We start from the raw sequence: 19,967 nt of genomic DNA on the forward strand, positions 1-19,967 counted from the left end.
GGAAGAGAGTGGGGGGGTGGGGAATGGTTGGAGAAATTGGCAGAGAAAGTCCAGTTGAAAGGTCTCTGAATGTGGGAAGGTCCCTCCCTGCTCTGGCTGATTCTGCGGCTGCTCATAGGGGTGCTGGGGCCTGGCTGGCTCCTCTCTGCAGTTTTTCCAAGGCCAAGTGGGGAGGGAGGTATCACGTGGGTCCTAATGCCCCCAGAGTATGTGCAAGTCTCCCCTAAAGAGTCCCAGGGACACTGGGATGAAGGGTGGCCCCATCTGGGCCCTATTTGACCCCGTTTCCAGTGCAGCAGGTCCCTACTCTGGCTGGTTCTGGCTTCTACGATCCCTCTCATCCCAGAGCTGACCAGAACCAAACACACTTTGCTGATGCAAGTCGATGAAAGCAAGGCTGAGGTCCTCTCTCCCCTGAACTCATGCACATAGCACAAGACAATAGCAATGAAGGCTTCCCCCAGTTACTCTGTCAAGGTCCACACCCTTCTTGTGGGAGAAGATAAGTCACTCAGTGCCCATTCAGTCCTAGGCCTCTTTGCTAGCGCAGCCAACAAAGGTAGCAAACGTAATAGCGATTTTAGTGACGTGACCACTTCTCCCATTGGATCTCACCTGGGACCACCTGCTCACTTTGTAGGAAAACAGACAGATGTCGTCTAGTAATGCATTTTGGACACTGCTGATCTTGGTTCCATACACAGGAGTGAAAGCAAGTCATCTAGCTCATGCAATCGTGCAGAAAAGCCCCGTGTGTTGGAATAGTAGGTGGGACACTACTGGGGCACCAGGTCTTGTTCCTGAACCCTTAGGAAACTTACCAGGCTTTGGGTTTGTTGTTCCTGCTCTTCCCACCTCGCCCCATAGCTAGGGCAGCAGTACAGCCTTTGTTATGGCTGAGATTCCACCAGTGCCACTGCCTGCAGCCCAACCTATCCTGCCACTTCTAAAGGCTACGTCCCCAGGTTGTGCGTGGCCACGTCACTGAGTCCGCCCAAGAGAGCGGCTGCACGTTCATCTGTGCCGCAAGGCCGATCAGGCCGTTGTGCAACACCCGTGCTGCTGGACCGGGGCCAGAAGGCAGGGCTTTCCCAGCAGAAGCCTCTTCCGGTCCTGGTTTCTAGAGACACACAAAGGATGAAATTCCAGTCCTTCAGTCCATGGGATTCTGTGCTGTGTCCTGCCCAGTGCCTGAGGATCACGTGATTAGGAGGAAGGTGTCTCAGTGACAGGTCACGATGCTGGAAGGTGTTAATGGCAGCCATCAAGCTAGTCTTTCATTTATAAACATCACAGACATGGTTAAACCTGATGGGGGCATCAACCAGGGTTGGAAGGAGCAATTAAGCCCCTGGCTGGGGTGAGATAGCGGGAGACAATTGAAGCTGTTGCAAGACAATTGGCTGCACTATGAAGCTTGACAGGTTTCAGAGTAGCAGCCGTGTTAGTCTGTATTCGCAAAAAGAAAAGGAGTACTTGTGGCACCTTAGAGACTAACAAATGTATGAAGCTTGAGTGGGGCTAAGGGTGTCCTGAGGGATTTCCCTGGGACTGGGTGCAAAGGCAGGAGCCAAGATGCATGTGTGTGGAGGAAAACCCAGCAGAAAGGGAGAGAGAAAGGCATGAGAGAGCTGCGAGAGACAGAGCTCTTTGGGCACAGGACTGGCTGGAGGGGCAGACTGAAACTGAGCAAGAAAACTGCCTGCTGTTGTTTGTGCCCACTATGCTCAGGCAAATAGGGCTCTGGGCACCTTCTTGGGACATTACCAACATTGCACCAGAAATACTGGCTTTGTATCATCCATATCTCCTAATGGAAGCCAGCCAGCAAGGCTTGGATACGGGCTAATCGCGTGGGCCGGAGTGGCAAGAGCAGATCCTGTTTGCTGGAGGAGAAGGGAGTAGAATGGGCAGACACGCACAACCCCCCATCTATAAAGGAGTCGTGCACTGGAACGGCTGCACTCTGCACACCCTCAGCTCATGTGTGCCTTCAGCTCCAACGGCAGGGCTGGGGCAGGGGTTAAGAGACGTGAATTCAGGCCGTGCCATCTCTCGGTCACTTGTGCATTGTTAAGCACTGTCTAGCAGCCTTGGTGTTTGCACTCACACCACCAGCAGGATCGGTGCCCTGCACTGCCCAGACTCCTCGGGGGCTCCGGGAAGCGCCTCTGGAGATGCGTAGGGCTGGCGTGCACGGCGCTGGAGGTGGCTCTTGTCAGTGTAAACAGCTGTGGCCTTCGTTCACCGAGGCACTCACTGGGGCAGCTGGCCAGGGCAGCAGGAGCCTGGGACTTTGCAGGTGGCCGGTGAGTTCCCGACCCATCTTCCACAGGGGGAGCTCTGGCTGAAGGGCCGTAGGAGGCAGGGACAGAGACAGGTTTGTCAGAGCAGCCGCTAGCAAGAGCTGTTGGCCGCACTCCGAGAGGCCACCAAAACATTTGTTGTGAGAACCCCCGCCTCAGCTCCTGTTGTGCCCTGCCTATCCCAACCCTTCCTTTGGCAAGGGCCGGCCTCCGTATCATCAGTTAACGGGGCATCACCTCTTCCTCTGTCTCCTTTCCCTCGCCCCCACTTCCACCATCACCCACTGGTAACGCTTCCATCAGGCAGTGGAGTGTCAGACTGGTGCTGATCCAGGGCGTGCTGCTGATCCCTTTAGCTCACCTCCCACCCCTCATCATCCAGCGGGGTAGCCCTAGGGTGACCAGACGTCCCGATATTGGGGGCATTGTCTTACAGATGCAACTATACCGCCCCATGAAAAAAAAAAGGGAATTTTTCCCGAATTTTCACACTTGCTATCTGGTCACCCGAGGTAGCCCCAGCCCCTGACCCCTGCTCCACTAGTCACTGAGTATCTCTGCCTCTGCCCTCAGTTGCACCCAGGACATTTCACTCTGACTCAAGGGAGCCTGGCGTGAGGAAGTTTCCCAGCCCCCAAGGCAGCAATGTCATATCCTTTCCTCAGCGTCAGCTCAAGTAGTTGTGCGGTTGGTTTTTGAGCTTGTTCTGTTAATAGCTCTGGAGAAATGAATTATTTCTGCAGGAGAGGGGGAAAAAACCCTTGAAAAAGAGAAGTTGCAGCAGGATCAGAGCCGGACGCCATCAAGCCTGTCTGTGATGTGACACGTCCCTCTTTGACTCAGCCTGAAACTGCTGAGGTCATCTTGGAATTTCCATCTGTGGGGTTAGCTCTATAAAAAGAAGAGATGTGCCGAACAGCTGGAGTAGGCAAGAGAGAGGAGACGGCAGTGCTTCACCTAGAGATCGTTCTTCCTTCCCACCAGGTGAGTGTATGCTAAGAACTGGGCTCTGACCCCCAGCGGGAGAGGGAGACAGTGGAAGAGAGGACAGGGCCCAGTGCACGCTCCAGGCATTTGGTCATCTCTGTGTGCTCACACAGAGGGGAAGCTGCTGCTGCGGGGATCTGGAGATGGATAATGGCACACAGAGCCTTCAGGTCTATGCCCAGTGGCGGATTAATGATTTTGCCGCCCCTAGGCCCTGAAATAATTCTGCCCCCCCCTTGTCCCCGCGGCAGCTCCCCGCCCCAGCTCGCTTCCGCTCCGCTCCTCCCCTGAGCGTGCCGCCGGGTCCTGCTTCTCCCTGCTCCCTGCCAGTGCTTGTGTGCAAAACAGCTTTGTGTGGCTGGGAGGGAGGGAGAGGGAGGAATGCGGCATGCTCAGGGGAGCAGCAATGCCTGCCCTCCCACAGCATCTTCCCAATGGGCCACTCTCTGCCCACCTCCAGGTCATAGTCCCTGGCCCTTGACTATGGGGCGGGGATTTGGGGAAGGGGACAGATAGGGAAGGGAGGGGGTGGAGTTGGGGCGGGGGGGGCGCGAGCACCCACCGGTGCCAGGGGAAGTTGACGCCTCTGGCTGCTCTTACAAATTTGCTGCCCTAGACCTAGGCCTTGATGGCCTAGGCGTTAATACACCGCTGTCTAGGCCCCAGGTTCAGATCCAGCTCAGAGGTATTAGTGACAAAACGCTACGCCCTTGTGGTGGCTGGGGGCGGGAGGCCTATGTGAAGAAGATATTGAACAAGTTTTGTTCAATATCTTCATAAATGATCTGGAGGATGGTGTGGATTGCACTCTCAGCAAATTTGCGGATGATACTAAACTGGGAGGAGTGGTAGATATGCTGGAGGGGAGGGATAGGATACAGAAGGACCTAGACAAATTGGAAGATTGGGCCAAAAGAAATCTAATGAGGTTCAATAAGGATAAGTGCAGGGTCCTGCACTTAGGATGGAAGAATCCAATGCACCGCTACAGACTAGGGACCGAATGGCTCGGCAGCAGTTCTGCGGAAAAGGACCTAGGGGTGACAGTGGACGAGAAGCTGGATATGAGTCAGCAGTGTGCCCTTGTTGCCAAGAAGGCCAATGGCATTTTGGGATGTATAAGTAGGGGCATAGCGAGCAGATCGAGGGACGTGATCGTTCCCCTCTATTCGACACTGGTGAGGCCTCATCTGGAGTACTGTGTCCAGTTTTGGGCCCCACACTACAAGAAGGATGTGGATAAATTGGAAAGAGTACAGCGAAGGGCAACAAAAATGATTAGGGGTCTAGAGCACATGACTTATGAGGAGAGGCTGAGGGAGCTGGGATTGTTTAGTCTGCAGAAGAGAAGAATGAGGGGGGATTTGATAGCTGCTTTCAACTACCTGAAAGGGGGTTTCAAAGAGGATGGCTCTAGACTGTTCTCAATGGTAGCAGATGACAGAACGAGGAGTAATGGTCTCAAGTTGCAATGGGGGAGGTTTAGATTGGATATTAGGAAAAACTTTTTCACTAAGAGGGTGGTGAAACACTGGAATGCGTTACCTAGGGAGGTGGTAGAATCTCCTTCCTTAGAGGTTTTTAAGGTCAGGCTTGACAAAGCCCTGGCTAGGATGATTTAACTGGGACTTGGTCCTGCTTTGAGCAGGGGGTTGGACTAGATGACCTTCTGGGGTCCCTTCCAACCCTGATATTCTATGATTCTATGTGGAAGGAGCGAGTGGTCTCTGTCCGGTTCCCAGGGGACAGGTGTTCACTTCAAAGGAAACAGCTTCACAACTGGCAATGACGGCTGCTGTTGAGTCCCTGACAGTGTGAGGATCCGGGTCCTCAACCCGGGCCGCTGCTGCATCTGCCCCGCTGCCCAATAGCTTTGCTAGTGACTGGAGAACCGGGAGCCCTAAGGCCTTATGCTCCGCTAAAGATCCCTCCCGTCTCCAGAAGCTGAGTGGAGGATTGGGCTGGGTGCGCTATTTAAGCCAGAAAGAGAGAGAGCAAGTTGTCTGTGCAACTATGAGAATTCCTGGCTGGCTGCTACATCGGACCCTGCCTACGGTGCCTGACTCCTGAGCTCTGCCTTCCCAACTTGTCCCTGGTTCCCTGCCGTGCTCCTGGTTCTTGACTTCCTGCCCTGTCCCCTGAATAGCCAAGCCTGCCTCTGACCTTTGCCTTGCCTCCCGCTGCGGGCTCCTGCTCTGACTGCCCCAGTCCTGGTCAAGGGCCAGGGACTATGACTTGGAGGTGGGCAGAGAGCGGCCCGTTGGGAAGATGCTATGGGAGGGCAGGCATTGCTGCTGCCCACTCTGTAGCTGGCCTGTAGGTGAAGAGACCAGCCTGGGTCTTTCAGGCTGGCACTACAGCCACATAAACACGAAAGCTTATGCTCTAATAAATTTGTTAGTCTCTAAGGTGCCACAAGTACTCCTTTTCTTCTTCCTAAGAAGAAAAGGAGTACTTGTGGCACCTTAGAGACTAAAAAATTTATTAGAGCATAAGCTTTCGTGAACTACAGCTCACTTCATCGGATGCATTTGGTGGAAAAAACAGAGGAGAGATTTATATACACACACACAGAGAACATGAAACAATGGGTTTATCATACACACTGTAAGGAGAGTGATCACTTAAGATAAGCCATCACCAACAGCAGGGGGGGGAAAGGAGGAAAACCTTTCATGGTGACAAGCAGGTAGGCTAATTCCAGCAGTTAACAAGAATATCAGAGGAACGGGGGGGGGGGGGGTGGGAGGGAGAAATACCATGGGGAAATAGTTTTACTTTGTGTAATGACTCATCCATTCCCAGTCTCTATTCAAGCCTAAGTTAATTGTATCCAGTTTGCAAATTAATTCCAATTCAGCAGTCTCTCGTTGGAGTCTGTTTTTGAAGCTTTTTTGTTGAAGGATAGCCACTCTTAGGTCTGTGATCGAGTGACCAGAGAGATTGAAGTGTTCTCCAACTGGTTTTTGAATGTTATAATTCTTGACGTCTGATTTGTGTCCATTCATTCTTTTACGTAGAGACTGTCCAGTTTGGCCAATGTACATGGCAGAGGGGCATTGCTGGCACATGATGGCATATATCACATTGGTAGATGCGCAGGTGAACGAGCCTCTGATAGTGTGGCTGATGTGATTAGGCCCTATGATGGTATCCCCTGAATAGATATGTGGACAGAGTTGGCAACGGGCTTTGTTGCAAGGATAGGTTCCTGGGTTAGTGGTTCTGTTGTGTGGTGTGTGGTTGCTGGTGAGTATTTGCTTCAGATTGGGGGGCTGTCTGTAAGCAAGGACTGGTCTATCTCCCAAGATCTGAGAGAGCGATGGCTCGTCCTTCAGGATAGGTTGTAGATCCTTGATGATGCGTTGGAGAGGTTTTAGTTGGGGGCTGAAGGTGATGGCTAGTGGCGTTCTGTTGTTTTCTTTGTTGGGCCTGTCCTGTAGTAGGTGACTTCTGGGTACTCTTCCGGCTCTGTCAATCTGTTTCTTCACTTCAGCAGGTGGGTATTGTAGTTGTAGGAATGCATGATAGAGATCTTGTAGGTGTTTATAACCGCATTTGCTCCAACCCCTCAGACAGAGACAAACACCTACAAGATCTCTATCATGCATTCCTACAACTACAATACCCACCTGCTGAAGTGAAGAAACAGATTGACAGAGCCAGAAGAGTACCCAGAAGTCACCTACTACAGGACAGGCCCAACAAAGAAAACAACAGAACGCCACTAGCCATCACCTTCAGCCCCCAACTAAAACCTCTCCAACGCATCATCAAGGATCTACAACCTATCCTGAAGGACGAGCCATCGCTCTCTCAGATCTTGGGAGACAGACCAGTCCTTGCTTACAGACAGCCCCCCAATCTGAAGCAAATACTCACCAGCAACCACACACCACACAACAGAACCACTAACCCTGGAACCTATCCTTGCAACAAAGCCCGTTGCCAACTCTGTCCATATATCTATTCAGGGGATACCATCATAGGGCCTAATCACATCAGCCACACTATCAGAGGCTCGTTCACCTGCGCATCAACCAATGTGATATATGCCATCATGTGCCAGCAATGCCCCTCTGCCATGTACATTGGCCAAACTGGACAGTCTCTACGTAAAAGAATGAATGGACACAAATCAGACGTCAAGAATTATAACATTCAAAAACCAGTTGGAGAACACTTCAATCTCTCTGGTCACTCGATCACAGACCTAAGAGTGGCTATACTTCAACAAAAAAGCTTCAAAAACAGACTCCAACGAGAGACTGCTGAATTGGAATTAATTTGCAAACTGGATACAATTAACTTAGGCTTGAATAGAGACTGGGAATGGATGAGTCATTACACAAAGTAAAACTATTTCCCCATGTTTCAGAGTAGCAGCCGTGTTAGTCTGTATTCGCAAAAAGAAAAGGAGTACTTGTGGCACCTTAGAGACTAACAAATTTATTAGAGCATAAGCTTTCGTGAGCTACAGCTCACTTCATCGAATGCATCCGATGAAGTGAGCTGTAGCTCACGAAAGCTTATGCTCTAATAAATTTGTTAGTCTCTAAGGTGCCACAAGTACTCCTTTTCTATTTCCCCAGGGTATTTCTCCCTCCCTCCCACCCCACCCCCCACTGTTCCTCTGATATTCTTGTTAACTGCTGGAATTAGCCTACCTGCTTGTCACCATGAAAGGTTTTCCTCCTTTCCCCCCCCTGCTGTTGGTGATGGCTTATCTTAAGTGATCACTCTCCTTACAGTGTGTATGATAAACCCATTGTTTCATGTTCTCTGTGTGTGTGTATATAAATCTCTCCTCTGTTTTTTCCACCAAATGCATCCGATGAAGTGAGCTGTAGCTCACGAAAGCTTATGCTCTAATAAATTTGTTAGTCTCTAAGGTGCCACAAGTACTCCTTTTCTTTTTGCGAATACAGACTAACACGGCTGCTACTCTGAAACCTATAAACCCTAAGGTCCCCTTGCTGGAGTACCTGAGCACAGATCACATGGCACCATCTCAGGGGAGAAGAACAGTGCGCCAGTGATGGGGGGGTTGCTAGATTTTGGCTTCAGACGTAACTCATGCAAACTGGCACCACGTTAATGAGGCTCCTGGCAACGCTGCTCTGCTGCATAGATATGAAGGCCCATTTGAGATGTCCTAGGCTATGGGGAGAGACATGGGGGGACAGCGGGTTTTACAGGTTGCTGGTTTGCCGATTGTAATCCATTATTGATGTATTTATTGCAGGGTAACAGAATGGTTCCTGGTGTTCCTTCTTACCAATGCTGTGGTTATCTTTTCTGCCTTTTTGTTCCATCAATCAGCAAGGGTGCTGCTATCCTAGTGAGTATACAGCGTACTTCCATCAAACACGAGAACTGTGCCAAATGCACTGCTATGAAACGAGCGCTGGGGAGCACTTCTCTCATGAGCTACCTCCTTCCCCACCATCGTGTTCACACTGCGAGAAGAGAGTTAAAATGTATTTCCTTTGATTGTTTGCACTGTTGGTGTCATCGTGTTGGGCCCAGGATATTCAAGAGACAAGGTGGGTGAGGGAATATCTTTTACTGGCCCAACTTCTCAAGAGTGTATCTCTTTCACCAACAGAAATTGGTCCAGTGAAAGATATTAGTTCACCTCCCTTCTTTCCCTTTCCTTTGATGGCAGGACTGTAGATCTGACCTATCTTTGCTAGCATGTTATTGATTTTGAGTCATTACAATCTTGGGTTATACTCAGCCCCCTTTGTGTAACACACACCCAGGGCAATGAGTTCTGTGTGCCTGCCTCGGGAACGATCTTACTTAAGAACTAGGAATAAAGGAGAAGTGCATCTCCACATGCAATGTCACTGTCACAGGTTCCGTGGGGAGACTATTCATGTCTCCTTGCCCCACAGGTGACACTTTACAGGGCAAAGTGAAGGGAGTGCATGCTGCACGTCTGCGCACCCTACTGGCCAAGGAATGCAGCAACAAAAGCAGGCTGGAAAAGGGCACTTGTTCCACCTCCAGTTAAGGCACTATCCACCCCATATATGCATCACACACATCGCTACATAGACCCAGAGCACTGCCAGCCCAAAGCTTCTGGGTTTGAAAGAAACTGTTGCATTTGTTTTCTTTCAGATAAAAAGCATGAACCTTGGATATTTCATTCTGAGGATCTGCTTCCATGGGTAGAGCCCACCCTACAGCTGTGAGACTCAAGATTCCTGGGAAACAAAGGATCCACTGAGCCATCTCCCTTCTCCTGCTCTCGCTGCTCCTCCCTGTGTGCATGTTTCTCACGTTGGACTGGGGAGAAAGAAGAGGTTAGAATATCCTTGCCCCCTAGCAGAATGCTTGGGCATTGGGTAGGCCAGTTCCAACAGGAATTAGCTTTGCCCCATCAATCCCTGCAGTCAGAGCATGATACTGCACCTTTCAACTAGCAGCGACTCCGGATTTCTACACATTCTGTAAGAAATGGGAACTGCGAGGGGCTGCCCAGAGGCTCCCTCCTGTGACCAAATGCAGCGGTTCTGCTCTCTCTTCCATTGCAAAAATGCCTCAACTTTAACAGCAAAGAAAACTCGGGGTCCTTACTGGAGCATGTTTTTCTCCATTCTACATTTCAGTGCGCTCCAGATCTAGGGGGGGAGGAGTTCAAGGATGGCCCTAGCAGGGCTCTTTAGAAAGTGTTATGAATCCATACGGCTCTGCCACAGCAGACGCCCAGCGAGCAGCAGAAAGAAGGGAAGGTCAGTGGTTCAGGATCGTCGTCATCAGTCATCTATCTGATCTCCAGCTGGAGTGGGACATTGCGCACGAAGGGGAAGAGGAGCTTCAGACCACTGCCCCTCTGCTCAGTGTTTCATGGTTGGGAGGCGCCAATAACTCCCGTAAAACCACCGTCCCGGGCACGCTCTGTCTCGTGCTTCCGATGGGACGGAACCTTTGGCATTTCTGTACTGTGTCTAATGAGCTTCCTTTCCAGGCAGAAATAAACGGTTGTGAAATCTATGAGAGTTTCATGTCACTTCAAAACACCCAAGAGAGGGCTGGGAACAGAACCAGTCCTCTGACTCCATCCCTTCCATTCAGCTGCAGGGAACGGGGCCCTAATCCTCACATGAAGCTCAGCTCCTAACCCCCTCTGAGTTCAATGGAATTTAGGAGCCTAAATACCTGGGAGGCTCTGGGTCCCGTTTGCTGTTCACGAGGACACCCCTTGAGCACCGAGGAAGGGCAGACAAAGGCAGAGCATGGCTGGCTCTTCCTAAAGCCCTTTCTCCTGATTCAGATCCTCACTCTTTGGACAGGGGCAGGTCCAGGGCAGCATCATATCACGCAGGAAATCTAGTCCCACCTTCCTTCCGAGTAACGCAGCTATGCTGGGGGGGTTTTTAAACCAGGGAATTGAAGCATAGGTGGCCTACAACAGCCTCAGGCCCTTATGGGGCAGAACCTTCTAAATATTTAAACATGAATCGTTTGTATTTCTCTAGCCCCACCCACCACAGGATCTCAAAACACTTTGCAGCCCCCTGGAAGGTAGGGAAGTTTCATCATGAGACATACACAGATTGCAGAGGCCGTATCAAAGGAGTGGCAGCCAGGAGTAGAACCTGGTCGTCTGGATGCCCCCTCATTTGGTCTACCCTCCATCCTTCCTCCCCCCACTGTTCTGAGTCTTTATGAAAAGATCTCAGTTGGAAAAAGAAGGGTTTTCTTTGTTTTAATTGACAGCATCACCAGGCTAACTTCAGGCAGCCAGCAGTATAACGGGGTGGTGGGGGCAGGGAACCAGCTCCCAGCTGCTGTTCTTGGCTTGGTGTGGATGGAGAGACACCAGACTGGCTGAGGTGGGTCCATTCGTGCTTCTCTTCAGTCCTCCACCTTTGTGTTCAGAACAGAAGTTGCTTCTCCATCTGCTCTCTCAACTTGTATTTCTGAATCTGGAGTTAGAGCACAAAGGAGAGAGAGAGTCAGAGGAGACACAGCCAGGGGGAGCTAGTCCCCGGCGCCCCAGCACCACGGACATGCGCTATCCCTTACCTTCCCTGAGACGGTGAGTGGATATTTCTCCATGAACACTATGTACCGAGGGATCTTGAAGTGAGAGATCTGAAAAGAGAGAGCCGACAGCTACAGCCTGCAAGTAACAGCAGACAGGGCATAGTCTGTCACCCCTGGTTACAAAGGGCAGCGTTATGGCAGTCACTGCTCATGTCAGGAATACGTGGGACCGGTTTCAGGCCCGATCCCCAGTGGGTGAAGAGGACTTCGCTGACTTCCATGGAGCTGTGGTGATTTACACCAACTGGGGATCGGACCCTTAATATGCTGAGTTCCTGAGAAACGCAAAGCAAATGTGGGCACGGCCTGGGAATGGATGGGGAGATCCTACCTTCCCTTTGCAGAAGGCTTTAATTTCCTCCGCTGTGCACTCCTGCCCAGCCTTCACTCTGATGCAGGCACAGATCTCTTCTCCCATTCGCTGGTCCTTCACGCCAACCACCTGGTTGGGAGGGAGGGAAGGAGGACGACATCAGTCCTAGGAAGTGCTCTTCTCCCAAGAGTCATCTGGCCCCCTCCCTTCCCTAATGGAAGCTCCTTATCCCTTCCTCGGGTCAGTGCTCTGTCCCCACCCTCGGCCCTCACTTTGTTTTCCTGGCTGAGGCACTGTGCTCCAGTCATTAGAATAGTGGACTGAGAGCAAGGCCTCCTGGGTTCTATTCCCAGCCTTGGGCAACCTTCTCTGTACCTCCTTTTCCCCACGTGTAAAATGGGGTCCCTGCCTCAGAGGGAGAGTTGTGAGGCTTAATTAATTGGAGTGCTTTGAGAGCCGCAGATAAAAGGGGTTACAGAAGGGCAAAACTTATTAATATTGTAAGCTCGGTTCCCCACCCCCGTACACAATCCCCAGCAAAACCCTATCATGGCTGAGCTTACAGGCCTACTCCGTACCGAGCTAGGAAGGTCAGATCATTCCACGTAGGAGCTGGATTTCCCCTAAGTGATTCCCCTCGAGTTTGGCTGCACAATTTCCGTCTCCCCTCCCATCGTTCACCATCCCAAGCCAACATCCTGAAATTCCAGACACACAGAGATCATGCTGACTCCCAAAGCTCCGGAAAGTGAAGCCCTTCCATACTGGGGTTATTACACTGAGATGCTGGAGCAAACGCAGCAGTAATTAAAGAACTGGATTATTTATGGGTTAAACAACAGCCGGTCATGCAGCCAGCACACCCAGGTGTGGTTTGTCATGGGAACTGGATGATGTTCCCAGCAGATTTGGAGCAGCTGGCCACAGCTTCTTACTAGATGGACAATAGAACTCTCAGTGCAACTCCTCTCCACAGTGACTCAGCACAGAGAGAGAGTCCATTCTGATTTCTTGGTTCATAATTTGTGGTTAATGATAATGCGCCCTTCCATAAGGCCTTTCTTTGGTGGATTTCACAGCACTTTCAAGGTGACTGTGAGTTTAGAATATGAGGAAGGGAAGAGTTACTCTCCTGCTTGGCAGACAGGAAATTGGAGCGCAGAGATTTTGCCCACGCTTCCAATGAGTCTGTGACAAAGACAGGAACAGAACCCAGGAGTTGTACTCTCACTCTTGGATTTTAAATCTAAAGTCATCCTTCCCCTGTATATGAGATCGCCAGCTAGGTGAAAAGCTGAACATGGATGAAAGCAAACAGGTTCCTCCTGACAAATGTCCTGGATGGCAGCATGCCCGTTACCCCCACCCCACCATGCCTATCCATCCTACTCACCTGCACCTCCTCAATCTTGGGGTGGATGTGTAGAAACTGCTCGAGTTCTGCCGGGTAAATGTTCTCCCCTCCACGGATAATCATGTCCTTGCAACGACCTACAATTTTGCAGTAGCCATACTTGTCCAGGATAGCAATGTCCCTGAAACAACACCCGAGTCAACTTCATAGCCAGATCTCCCAGTTGACTGGAGAATGGCTCATCCATCCAATCAGCCCAGAGGAAGCCTTCCCACTGGCATATTCAGAGCCTAGAGCTCTTAATCCCCACCACCAGGAGGTTAGACTTTCCACCATCCAGTTCGTAAAAGATGCATCACTGTTTCTGCAACCCCAAGAGGAGACTCTCATGCAGGGATCAAAGGATTCCCAATAACTCTTACTTCCAGGAACGTGTCTCAGAATTCAGTCTAAACCAGAATTGCTTCCATTCCCCTCCCTTTCTCTATGTTCCCCACCCGTATATGCATCCGCACCTGGTTATTTCATTGGAACAGCTGGACACATCTAGCGCAGTGTCCTTTCTCCAGTACTGGTTTGTACTAAATGCTATGGACCAAATTCTGCCCAGGTGTAAACTGGTCTGACTCCACTGAAGTTCATGGATTTGGCCATGCTGCCAGTAGAGCTGATTCTGGCCTGTTACTAGAAGTTACTGCTTCCCACTCGGACACATCCATTCCCATCCAATGCTAGACACTTGCGTCCTCCCTCCAGAACAGAAGTAAAAGGGGAAAGAGTGGATTCTAGGTAGTTCCCAAACTCACCCAGTCCTGTACCATCTGTCATCAGTGATCACTTCGTTGGTTTTGATGGGGTCTTCCCAGTACCCCAGCATGATGCAGTAGCCTCGAATCTGGAGTTCCCCAGGACTGTTCAGAGCGGCAATCTCCCCAGTTTCAGGATCCTCAATCTTTGCCTGCAACACAAGAGAGACAGGCTCTTCAAGCACAATGCAAGCCCCATGCTGGCTGCAGCTCAAGGATGGAGGAAGGCCAACAGCAGCGGTGCTCTGCTGTGGACTGTAAAGCTGGGGCAGCAGGGTAGTGGGGAAGATCAAGTTCACCTCTGTGTGGGGGAAAATGCACCCCACCGTCTCAGTTCTCTGGGAGATGTTGTCCTGTGGGAATCCCATGAAGGTGACAGGGCTATTCTCTGTGGTCCCATAGGCAACCTGCAAACACAAAGGTGTGGGGGATATGCATCAGGGACTCTGCTGGGAAACAGAAACAGTCAAGTTCTACTGCGAAGGTGGAGGAAACTAGCAGTCAGTACAGGAGAGAACATTGGGGATGCAGGAGTTCTTCACAAGTCATGGGTCACCAGGCAAACGCTCCCATCTTCAGGTGTATGTCAGGGCAGCTCCAGATGTTACTACCACCGAAGACACTACTGAAAAACTCCCCCCAGGAGACAGGAGGATAAAGAACAATGAGACTAGACCACCGCCATGGTCCTGCCTCTGCTTCACCATGGCAAGCCTACCAATGTTCAAAACTGCCTATCTTCCAAGACCTGCTGGAATGATAGTGATGCTCACATCTCATTTGCCTTTCATAGAGGATCACAGATGCTGTCTCCCCACCCTCTGGGCTCATACGGTCTTTCCTGCCTCTGCTACTTCTCACAAAGCCCTGTTCTGTTTGCTCCCTGCTATCCCTGTCCGATTTGAGACTCCTGTCCCCAAGCTTCTCTCTCTGGTTGTGTCCCCATGACCATACACTCTCGCTGTGCAGGATTCATCTTGGATCTGCCATGCAAAATAGTACACTTTGGACACCACGCCTTGACACCTGGAAAGAGTGTGCCCTGAAAAGAGTCCCAGGCCAGGCCCCTGTTGATGACAACCACACTCTCAATCTGTCAGCACAAAGGTTTACTTCGATCCTTCTGTGCTTGGGCATCAGCATCCCTTGTCCCCTAATCAAGGCATCAAGAGACAGCCCGGAACACTCAGTGCAGCTGCATTTGCAAACATAAAGCATCCAAGTGGGGCAGACCCACCTCTCCATGACAAGGGCCCCTGGAATGCTAACCTAGCTGTGGGTTCTGAGACAGCCTTCTTGATAGGTTACTCCTTCCATCAAGGAAAACTCCAGCTCTATTGTTCATCTCAACAATCTGTACATTTGCAAGGTCGGAAGGTCCTGTCACCAAGAATAAGCTGTGAAAGGGACGTCTGTGAGGCTTTGAATAACATTTGGCATTTCAGATCTTGTGTCTGCAGCTACAGAGACCCCCTTAAATGATAGCACTGAGATGTGACAACGAGCTCCGTATTGGAGCTTTACTGATTTCCTTTGGTCCTGTCCTCCTCTAATGGTGGGTGGGCTACAGATAGAGATTGATAAGCCTGCTCCAGCCTTTGCGAACAGACCCAGCTGTGGCAGTGGAGGATCATGTCATTAGATCCAGCGGTCCCAGGTTTGATCGCCATTGTTGACACCTCTCCCAAGGGCACGGTGTAGCTTCTGCACAGCATGGGTCACCATGCAGCACTTGCTCTACTTCAAGGCCACCATTTGCACAAGGTATTTGAGGTGCCTTGTTTTTGGGGAGGTCCAACTGGAGATGCCTTAAATGGGCCTGTGTTTTAGAGGGTAAGCGCTCAGCCCTTTCTGAAAATCAAGAGGCTTTAAGGTGACTCAGGTTGGGCACCCAACCACGAGTTGCTTTTGAACACCCTGTGTAGAGCTCAGTGTAATATCTAGGATGGATTCTCTAGGGGAAGCCTCTTCTTTAAGTGCAATGTGATTCTATGATTCTAACGTGGAAGGAATTGTCTCCTGGATATTGCAGTGGCCATCCTGTTGAAAAGTGGTATCACTGCAGCCCAGAAATCCAATAGGAGCAACTGTGAACATCCCTTTCCTGCCAGGCCTAACAATGGTTTAACAGCCAGGAGGAAACACTGTCCCTCTGCCTTTAGGCTGCTGCCCTCTAACTCTAACCTCCTGCTGTGGCTGCTGGCCAGGTACAGGGGTGTTTCTGTCCAGCTCTCAGCCTTCCCATCCCACTTGCCAAGCTGCCTGAGGCCAGGTCTTGTCCCCATAGCCAGCTACCAGGCTGGTGTTCAGGGCCTGCTGCTTCTGGTCTCACCCAGCTTCCAGCTTGCCCCGGAGCCTAGTCCCCTCTGACCTCAGGTAGCTCTTTCCTTGCCTGTACTCCGGGAATTATGGAGCCTTCTGCTGCAGACCAAGTAGGTTTATTGCAATATCCTTTACTTTCTTTCCCAGCTGCTGTGTTCCACCCCAGAGATGGCTGCATGTTGTTGGTGGATGAAATGATGCTTGTATAAAAGACATGTGTCAATTTAGGTTTAAAGACATCCTTGGGGATTTATAGATTTTTCAATGCTAGAAGAGACTCCTAGGATAATCTAGTCTGACCTCCTGCATAACCCAGGCCAGAGACCCTCACCCACTAATGTTTGCATCAAGTCCATAATTTCTGTTTGAGCTAGAGCCTATCTAATCTTGACTGAAAGACTTCAAGCGATAGAGAAGTCACCATGTCCCTAGGATCCTTTGCCTTGAAGGGAGCTATAGCGAATACAATAATATAGCTGATGGTAAACCTTGCTAGGGATGCATGGGACCCATCAGTCTTCAGCAACCTGATTACCCCCTCAATTAGCTCAGAAATGCTAAGTGTCATTTTAAAATTACAGCATCGCAGTTTGTTTGGTGACAAATGCTGCTTTCTCTGTGAATTCCGAGTCTTCATCTAAACTGGGAATGAAAACTAGCTTAGCAGAATGGTGCAGTGTTTTGTTTTAAACGCGGTTTACAAACATTTCCAGCTAACACAGTATAAATATTCACCAGTATGGATCAGGCAACACTGTTTAAAAAATAACAAACTCTGCTCCAGTCTCAGCAGTGAACATTTGAGAGACAGAGTGGTCCAGTGCATAGAACTGGGAGTCAGAATGCCTGGGTTTTTTTCCCGGCTGGGCAACATTGGGCACATCGAGTCATCTTTCTGTGCCTCAGTTTGCCCACTGGTACAATGGGGATAAAAACACTCACTCCCTTTTGCCCTCAAATGATGCTGATAGGTTGCAAGGGCCTGATTCATCATTGTGTTACTCAAAATGGAGTTGTGTTGGGATAGGACTGGAGTAGAGATCAGGGCCCTAGAGCACCAGAGGGGTCCTCAGATAACAGTACTCTGTAATTGCAACCTATTATTCTATTGGTTGGGGGCAAGCACAGGGACAAAACCATTGTGCTCCCCCTGCTGGCTCTGCAGCAGTAGTTACACAATAGCGCTGGGGGTGCACAATGATACTGGGACACCAACAAAACTCCAGAGACATGCTTGTTTCAGTTCCCTTAACAACACAGGGAGAAACCACCATCTTGGCCCCAGAGAGAAGGGAGGAAGTGGCTGGGAAAAGTAAAGTGCTTTTCAGGCGTCAAAGAGGGTGTAACAAACAACAGAAAGTCAAACAACAAACCAAAGGAAGTGCTGAGGACTCCCACGCTGGCTCCGCCAATCCAGCCCCCGGTGACCGAGAGGATGGATCTCATTATCCTAAACCAATGCCGGATGTTTTGTCTAGCTTTGAAGATCTCAACTGAAGTCAATTCCAGACCCTCCCTTGGCATCTAGCTCCAAACAGTCCTTAACTCATCACCCTTCTTGTCTCATTCAAATGTTTACTAGGGCGATGAGGCCTAGCGCTGCTGGCCTCGGCACTGGTTATACCTGAGCTCTCCGGAGTTGCCCCCCATTCCAAATTTTATGTGACTGACCTGGATTTTCCAGGTTGATTTTACTGCCCCACAACGACTTCTGGATATATTCCAACTTGGATTATAACGTGATGTCATTAGCTTCCAGAATGACAGTGTCATCTCTATGCCGCAAAATCGGGCAGCGAACAAGTTTGTCTTGTAGGACAATTCTCCAAAGGTGGCCATATTCCTGGAGATCCCACCCATCCAGATAGTCACAAGACAGTCCCAGTCTGAACCGGCTTAAAGAATCCCCCAAATAGCCAATGCAATGTCCTCGCTGTGTCATAATGGCTTTGCCCCAGCGCAGCCGTTTCAAAACCAGCAACCAAACCAGCCTGGCAGACACAACACAGGCGATTGCTGCTTTCCTGCATTGCTGAAAATCAACCTCCTGTTATTTTACTGTCCGGACAAACTGCTCCTGGTGGTTTGGAGTTCAAGTTGTTTCTCTTCTTTCCAGGCCAATTAGCATTCTTGAGGCTCGTAAGCATTTCCCCAGCCTGGCTAGAGTTTCAGAAACTCTGCTCACTGGCGAGCAATGAGGCATGTGACAGTTACTTGGTATTTTATCAACACATTGAAAAATGCCTTCACTAAGCAACTCACCCATTGACCCGACACAGGGAGAGGACAACCCGGGGTGGCGGGAATACAATGCACATCGAAAGAGAGAAAGCACAGAGAGACCGAGGAAGACAGAAAGACCATGAGAAACCCCTTGGCTTGGGGGGAATCGAAGGCTCCCAGCTGCTGGCATCCCACGAAGAAGTAAAACTGAGGACAAACTGGGCAAAATCCTGTCCCTGTGAAGTCCATGGCAGCATTCCCATGGACTTCCATGGGGTTAGGACTTCACCTACTGCAGGTTTCATTTTATTAGTCCACTACCTTGATGATTAGACGCTCTATTAATAATCACTGTTCTGAATGTACTCGGCCCCTGGGACCTCAGGAACAGAGCAGCCTGTATGGCCCGAAGGCCACCCACCATTCAGGTCGAGCTCTCCTTCCCCCTTCTCCACAGTTCAGCGAAGAGGGCCGGGGAGGGGAAGAGGAGACTTAGATCCAGGACACCCAGTTAGATCACTGCTCTTGAGAGCTTTAACCCCACTCCCATTCCTGGGGGCTTGTGGGTTACATTCAGGAACGGAAAGGGGAGGATTTTGGCCATTGAAGAATGGAGGGAGGGTGAGGGTTGTGGCAAGGGGTCAATGGGGCACTCAGGGTGGGGATAGGGGAGAGCAACACAGCAGAGGATACTCTGTTCAGGAGTGGGAGACCCCCCAACAATCCTGAGATCCAGGCTGACTAGCATGCAGGTACATGGTGGGGTGAAGGATGGAGCAAGAACTGGGTGGGGGGCTTCAGTGGGCAAGGCAAGGAGCATCAGGGAGCTGTGGAGAAGACAATCCGGAGAGGCGGCTGGGGATCAGAGAGGAAGGCAGCTGGGCGGGTGGAAGATGCCAGCAGGAAGCTGAGCTGGCAGAGTGTGGGTGGATGGGGTATGGGAAGGAAGCTGCCTTGCCTACAGATACCAAAAAGCAGCAGCCTTGTATTGGCTGGCCACTAACTGCAGGGCAGGGAGCTCTCCGATGGGAAGCAGGCATTTAAGGGTGCCTGACGCAGGCCCCGAGCCCTAGGCACTGCAGTGAGGGGTGCCCAACACAGGCCCTAGGCACTGCAGTGAGGGGTGCCCGACGCAAGCCCCGAGCCCTAGGCACTGCAGTGAGGCGTGCCCGACACAGGCGCCGAGCCCTAGGCACTGCAGTGAGGGGTGCCCGACCCAGGCTTTGGGTTCTAGATGTGGTAGTGGCCCACAAACACCCCAGACAAACACCCTGCTGGATTCTGAAAATGTGAGTGCTGAAGGCCCCTGAAGCTGAAGCTCAATCATCACTCAGGGCGAGGTTCTTCCTCAGGCTGGTTGGGGGCTCTGCAGCACCTGGGTCCCTAAGCAGAATTCTGGCTGATGGAGCCAGAACTGCCCCAAGGAGCTCCCAGACAGCACACACTGTACTGCTCTGAAGGAAGTGCAGCATACTCCCTGCTCCATCCCTTGCCCACTCTCCTGGCCTTTGCAAAGAGCAGGGGAAGCCATAACCCTGCTCTCTCTCATCACTGTGCAGGGGTGTAAACCCCCTGTGCATCAACACGTAGGCTGG

The 19,967-nt window shown here is 50.8% G+C and overlaps 1 protein-coding gene and 1 long non-coding RNA gene across 2 annotated transcripts in view; one reads left to right on the forward strand and one right to left on the reverse strand.

Annotated features, from left to right (window-relative positions):
- The first annotated feature begins 1,436 nt into the window (after positions 1–1,436).
- On the forward strand, positions 1,437–10,296 carry LOC119843202. The gene is made up of 3 exons (XR_005288887.2): positions 1,437–3,290; positions 8,539–8,634; positions 9,423–10,296. It is a non-coding gene; the product is annotated as an uncharacterized LOC119843202 (long non-coding RNA).
- A 691-nt stretch (positions 10,297–10,987) lies between these two features.
- ACSF2 (acyl-CoA synthetase family member 2) overlaps positions 10,988–19,967 on the reverse strand; it is a 52,847-nt gene continuing 43,867 nt past the window's right edge. Inside the window, exons 11-16 of the mRNA XM_038372234.2 lie at positions 14,127–14,234; positions 13,828–13,979; positions 13,061–13,202; positions 11,686–11,796; positions 11,334–11,402; positions 10,988–11,233 (exon numbers count right to left, since the gene is read on the reverse strand). Of these exons, the coding sequence (XP_038228162.1) occupies positions 11,183–11,233; positions 11,334–11,402; positions 11,686–11,796; positions 13,061–13,202; positions 13,828–13,979; positions 14,127–14,234 (633 nt within the window). The 3' untranslated portion in view covers positions 10,988–11,182. The remainder of the gene's footprint in view (positions 11,234–11,333; positions 11,403–11,685; positions 11,797–13,060; positions 13,203–13,827; positions 13,980–14,126; positions 14,235–19,967) is intronic.

This window comes from Dermochelys coriacea, chromosome 14, assembly GCF_009764565.3.
Source record: "Dermochelys coriacea isolate rDerCor1 chromosome 14, rDerCor1.pri.v4, whole genome shotgun sequence".
Taxonomy (NCBI): domain Eukaryota; kingdom Metazoa; phylum Chordata; order Testudines; family Dermochelyidae; genus Dermochelys; species Dermochelys coriacea.